We start from the raw sequence: 6,545 nt of genomic DNA on the forward strand, positions 1-6,545 counted from the left end.
CGGGCGTGGTGGCGCACGCCTGTAATCCCAGCTACTCGGGAGGCTGAGGCAGGAAAATCGCTTGAACCTGGGAGGCGGAGGTTGTGGTAAGCCGAGATTATGCCATTGCACTCCAGCCTGGGCAACGAGAGCAAAACTCCATCTAAAAAAAAAAAGATTTTAAATCTCTGGGGGTGGACTCAGGCACTCAGTAAATATACATGTACCTATTTCCATTGACCATAACACATGGCAGACTAAAGATGGCCCCCAATTCTTTGTCACTGTCCCTATAGAGAGGTAGAGTTTATTTTCCCTCCCCTTGAATCTGGCCTTTCCTTAAGACTGTAGAAGAAGAGACACTGTGTCAGTTCCAGGCTTAGTCTTTAAAGGGACAAACAACTTTTGCCTTCTCTCTCTCTCTCTCTCTCTTTTTTTAGGCAGAGTCTCTCTCTGTTGCCCAGGCTGGAGTGCAGTGGTGTTATCTTGGCTCACTGCAACCTCTGCCTCCCAGGTTTAAGCAATACTCCTGCCTCGGCCTCCCGAGTAGCTGGGATTACAGGTGTGCACCAACATGCCCGGCTAATTTTTATTTTTAATTTTAGTAGAGACGGGGTTCTGCCTGGCTAATTTTTTTTTTTTAGTAGAGATGATGTTTCCTCATGTTGGCCAGGCTGATGTTGAACCCCTGACCTCAAGTGATCCACCCACCTTGGCCTCCCAAAGTGCTGGGATTACAGGCGTGAGCCACCGTGCCCGGCCGCCTTCTCTATTTTAGAAAGCTCTCTTGTGACATCCCCTCTTGAAACCCAGATGCTACCCTCCAAGAAGTCTGAATCAAATGGAGAGGCCATGTGCAGATACATCATTCAACAGTCCTAGTTGAGCTCTCAACCAACATCCAGCATCAACAGCCAGCCATTTGCAAGTGCCATCTTGGAGATTCCAGCTCAGTTGAGCCCCACTGATGACTGAAGCCCAGGAAGATATCACATTGAGCCGAAGAATCGCTCAACTGAGCCCAGTCATCTCACCAGATCAGGAATGATTAAAAAAAAAAAGATTGTTACCCTAAGTCACTCAGTTTTGGGGTGGTTTGTTACACAATAATTGATAATCTATACCCAAGAGAGAATTAAATAATGATGACTTAAAACCAATACCAATTGATTTCTCCCCTATGTAGAATAAATCTAGCAGTCCAGGGCTGGCACAATGACTCTAAAAAGCATTATGGACCTAAGTTACTTGTGGCTCACCCTCCACCATCTTGAACCTCATCTTCATGGTCCAAGATGATGCTAGAGTATCAGTCATCACATCCGCATTTTAGGCAGTTAAGTGAAGGAAGGAAAGTGTACTTCATTAAAGAACCTTTTGGAAGCTGTCTACAATATTTATGCTTATATATCATTGTTCTAGATGAAGACTTACAGCTACATCTATCTGTAAGTGACATTGAAGAAAGTAGCTTTTTTACCTGGGTAGCAATGGGCCCAGCTAAAAATCAGAATTCTCAACAGCAAAAGGATGGCTTTAAGGTAATCATGTAGATTATGTGCAGATAACTACAGGTAAGTCCTCTCCCCCAAGTCTATTTTAAATTTTCTGCTGGAGTATTTTAGAGTAAACCTCAGATATAATATGATTTCATCTACAAGACTTTTTATTTTAGTAAGATATTCTTTTTTTTTTTTTTTTTTGAGACGGAGTCTCGCTCCTGTCTCTTATACACATCTAGATGTGTATAAGAGACAGGTGTAATAATAATAATAATAATGATAATAAATTAACTGGGCATGTTGGAGGGCACCTGTAATCCCAGCTACTCGGGAGGCTGAGGCAGGAGAATTACTTGAAGCTGGTGGGTGGAGGTTGCAGCAAGCTGCGATTATGCCACTTCACTCCAGCCTGGGTGAAAGAGTGGAACTCCATCTCAAAAAAAAAAAAAAAGTGGTGATGAAGGCCTGGTGCGGTGGCTCACACCTGTAATCCCAGCAGTTGGGGAGGCCAAGGCAAGTGGATCACTTGAGGCCAGGAGTTAGAGACCAGCCTGGCCAACTTGGTGAAACCTCATCTTAACTAAAAATACAAACAGCCGGGTGTAGTGGCATGAGCCTGTAATCCCAGCTCCTTGGGAGGCTGAGGCAGGAGAATCACTTGAACCCAGGAGGCTGAAGTTGCAATGAACCGAGATTGCGCCACTGGACTCCAGTCCAGGTGACAGAATCAGACTCCATTTCAAAAAAAAAAAAAAAAACAGAGTGAAGTGCTTTCATCTCTTCAATACGAACCCTTCAGGGCCAAGTCTGAAGCATTTTCGGGGTTACCTGTTTGATGCCTGAAATCTGCCTGAGACAGAGGAGCATTTCCTGTGAGTCAAATACTCAAACGCTGGTGTGTGTAAGGAGCATGTTGCAATCAGCAACATCAACACGTTTCCTGAATGTGGATATGGGAGGGGAACTGAAAGGCTAGGACAAGGCTGTTACTGCTTCCACTCCAAGGTGGGAGAGAGGCAGCGACGACTCCAGCTCTTCTCCCATCTGTGGACTGCAGAACCCAAGACGGACCCTGGGAGGGCTGAGAAGCCATCATGATCTCTAAGCTGCTTTCCCTCCTCTGTTTCAGTAAGTCTCACAGGGCTATCCACTGGGAATGCAGAATATCATGGAACTGGTGGGATAGTTGGGCTGGGGATGGAAAAAATAACATCAACTTTGGCCTACTGAGAACACGGGAGGAGTGAGACGTCCTGCTGAGTGCACTGCAGACATTCCCTGGAAACAAGTACTCTGCAAGCTTCAACTCCTCTGGTTTCAACTTCGTGAGTTTTGCTGAATGCCTCCACCACCTGGCTTCATTGGTTTACCCCTTTTCTCAGGATAAACTCTCTTTTTGTGTGTAAGTAAAAGTATTCAGAATAGAAACCTTATCTTTTTTTTTTTTTTTTTTTGAGGCAGGGTTTCACTCTTCTTGCCCAGGCTGGAGTGCAATGGCATGATCTCGACTCACTGCAACCCCCGCCTCCCGGGTTCAAGAGATTCTCCTGCTTCAGCCTCCTGAGTAACTGGATTAAAGGGGTGTGCCACCATGCCTGGTTAATTTTTGTATTTTTAGTAGAGATGGGGTTTCACCATGTTGGCCAGTCTGGTCTCGAACTCCTGACCTCAGGTGATCTGCCAGCCTCAGCCTCCCAAAGTACTGGGATTACAGGCGTGAGCCACTGTGCCTGGCCCAGAAACCTTAACACCATAAATAAAAATTTAGTGCCAAATAGATAACTATAAAGTAAATTGAGGTTGTTGTGTAACCATCACCACTATCTACACTAAAACCTTTTTCTTTTCTTTCTTTCTTTCTCTCTCTTTCTTTCTTTCTCTCTCTCTCTCTCTCTTTCTCCTTCCTTCCTCTCTCTCTCTCTTTTTCTCTTTCTTTCTTTTCTCTCTGTCTCTCTCTCTCTCTTCCTTCCTTTCTTCCTTCCCTTTCCTTTTCTTGAGACAAGGTCTCACTCTGTCACCCAGGCTGGAATGCAGTGGCATGACCACAGCTCACTGCAGCTTTCACTCCCCTGGGCTCAGGCAATCCCTGCCTCAGTCCCTGCTAAGTAGGTGGGGTTATAAGCACATGCTACCACGCCTGGCTAAGTTTGGTATTTTTTTCTTTGTAGAGATAGGGTCTTGCTATGTTGCCCAGGCTAGACTCAAACTCCTGGGCTTAAGTGATCCACCTGCCTCTGCCTCTCAAAGTGCTGGGATTACAGGTCCCCCATGCCCCACCAAAACATTTTTCTTCACCCACTATTAGTTACAATTCTCCAGAGAGACAGAACCAATACAACATGCATCTCTGTATACATATGTGATAGATACAGATATATAAATGCAGATATAGATCTAGATCTGAAATGAGATTTGTTCTAAGGAATTGGCTCACACAGTTACAGAGGTTGAAAACCCAGACTCTGCCGTCTGTAAGCAGGAGACCCAGGAAAGCCAGTGGTTATAAATTCCAGTTCAAGGGCAGAAGACCGATATGTCAGCTCAGACAATTAGGCAGAGATAGACAATTCAACCTTCTTCTATCTTTAAAAAAACATTTTTTTTTTTTTGAGACAGGATCTTGCTCTGTCGCCCAGGCTGGGAGTGCAGTGGCGTGATCTCGGCTCACTGCAGCGTCCACCTTCCTGGCTCAAGCAGTTGTCCCACCTCAGCCTCCTAAATAGCTGGGGCTACAGGTGTGCACCACTACACCCAGCTAATGTAAACTTTTTTGTAAACAAACAAAATGATATGGAGTTTCACTCTTGTTACCCAGACTGGAGTGCAATGGCGTGATCTCAGCTCACTGCAGCCTCCACCTCCTGGGTTCAAGTGATTCTCCTGCCTCAGCCTCCTGGGTAGCTGGGATTACAGGTGCCCGCCACACACCCGGCTGATTTTTTGTACTTTTTAGTAGAGACCTGGCCATCATGTTGGCCAGGCTGGTCTCGGGCTTCCGACCTCAGGTGATCTGCCCGCCTCGGCCTCCCAAAGTGCTGGGATTACAGGCGTGAGCTACAGTGCCCCGTGCAATTTTTAAATTTTTTGTAGAGATGGGATCTCATTATGTTACTCAGACTAGTCTCCAAATCCTGGCCTCAAGCAATCCTTCTGCCTTGGCCTCCCAAAGTGCTGGGATTACAGGCGTGAGCCACCATGCTGGCACTTCCACCTTTTTCTCCCATCCTGGCCCTCAGCAGAATGTCCACCTCCATTAGGAAGGCAACCTGCCCGACTCAGCATTAGATTCAAATGCTGATCTCTCTAAAATCACCCTCACAGACACACCAGAAATAATGTTTCACCAGATATCCCGGCATCCTGTGGCCCGGTCTAGCTGATAAGTAAAATTAACAATCACCATTCCTGACATGAACTCTGTACCCTCTAACCAATAATGCTGCTGTCCTCCCAGTCCCTGTGTACCTCCATTCTCATTTCTTTCTTTCTTTCTTTTTTTTTTTTTTTTCCCGAGATGGAGTCTTGGTTTGTCACCCAGGCTGGAGTAGAGTGGCCTAATCTCAGCTCACTGCGAGATCCGCCTCCTGGGTTCAAGCAGTTCTCCTACCTCAGCCTCCCGAGTAGCTGGGATCACTAGCGCTCACCACCACGCCTGGCTAAGTTTTTTTTTTTTTTTTAGTAGAGACAGTGTTTTACCATGTTGGCCAGGCTGGTCTCAAACTCCTGATCTTGTGATCTGCCTGCCTCAGCCTCCCAAAGTGCTGGGATTACAGGCGTGAGCCATCGTGTCCAGCCCATTCTAATTTTTATCTCTATGAATTTGCTTATTCTAGGATGTATGAGTGGAATCATATAATACTTGTTTTTTTGTGCCTGGCTTATTTTACTCAGCATAATATCCTTGAGTTACATCTATATTGTAGGATATGTCAGATTTCCTTTCTTTTTTATGGCTAAAATCCCATTGTAAGCCGGGCACAGTGTCTCACACCTGTAATCCCAGCACATTGAGAGACTGAGGCAGGCAGATCGCCTGAGCCCAGGAGCTCGAGACTAGTCTGGGAAACATGGCGAAACCCTGTCTCTACAAAAAATACAAAAATGAGACTGGGCACGGTGACTCACGCCTGTAATCCCAGCACTTTTTTGCAATGACCTGATGTAAGGAGTTTGAGACCAGTCTGTAGGGTGAAACCCCATCTCTACTAAAAATACAAAAATTAGCCAGGCGTGGTGGCGGGTGCCTGTAATCCCAGCTACTCGGAAGGCTGAGGTAGGAGAATCGCTGGAATGCGGGAGGTAGAGGTTGCAGTGAGCCGAGATCGTGCCATTGCTCTCCAGCCTGGGCAACAAGAGCGAAACTCCATCTCTAAATAAATAAATATTAAAAACAAACAAACAAAAAAATGAGCTGGGCATGGTGGTGTGCACCTGTCGTCCCAGCTAATCGGGAGGCTGAGGTGGAAGGATCACTTGAGCCCAGGGAGTTGAGGCTGGAGTGAACTAGGATCACATCATTGCACTGCAGCCTGGGCAGCAGAGTGAAACCCTGTCTCAAAAATAAAAAGAAAGAAAGAAAAGAAAAAGAAAAAAGGCCAGGCGCGGTGGCTCACAGCTGTAATCCCAGCACTTTGGGAGGCTGAGGTGGGCTGATCACCTGAGGTGGGGAGTTCGAGACCAGCCTGACCAACATGGTGAAACCCTGTCTCTACTAAAAAATATAAAATTAGGCCGGGTGCGGTGGCTCACGCCTGTAATCCCAGCACTTTGGGAGGCCAAGGCGGGTGGATCACGAGGTCAGGAGATCGAGACCATCCTGGCAAAAACGGTGAAACCCCGTCTCTACTAAAAACACACACAAAAATTAGCCAGGTGTGGTGGTGGGCACCTGTAGTCCCAGTTTCTAGGGAGGCTGAGGCAGGAGAATGGCGTGAACCCGGGAGGTGGTGGAGTTTGCAGTGAGCGGAGATCACGCCACTGCACTCCAGCCTGGGCGACAAAGCAAGACTCCGTCTCAAAAAAAACAAAAACAAAAAACCCACAAAATTAGCTGGCTGTGTTGGC

At 46.6% G+C, this 6,545-nt stretch overlaps 1 protein-coding gene across 1 annotated transcript in view; it reads left to right on the forward strand.

The window, feature by feature from the left end:
• Positions 1 to 2,550: 2,550 nt before the first annotated feature.
• The window catches only part of TARM1 (T cell-interacting, activating receptor on myeloid cells 1), an 18,753-nt gene continuing 14,758 nt past the window's right edge, over positions 2,551 to 6,545 (forward strand). The window contains 1 exon segment of the mRNA XM_011979497.1: positions 2,551 to 2,609. Within this exon segment, the coding sequence (XP_011834887.1) occupies positions 2,576 to 2,609 (34 nt within the window). The 5' untranslated portion in view covers positions 2,551 to 2,575.

The sequence above is a fragment of the Mandrillus leucophaeus genome, unplaced genomic scaffold (assembly GCF_000951045.1).
Source record: "Mandrillus leucophaeus isolate KB7577 unplaced genomic scaffold, Mleu.le_1.0 Scaffold104, whole genome shotgun sequence".
In the NCBI taxonomy this organism is placed as follows: domain Eukaryota; kingdom Metazoa; phylum Chordata; class Mammalia; order Primates; family Cercopithecidae; genus Mandrillus; species Mandrillus leucophaeus.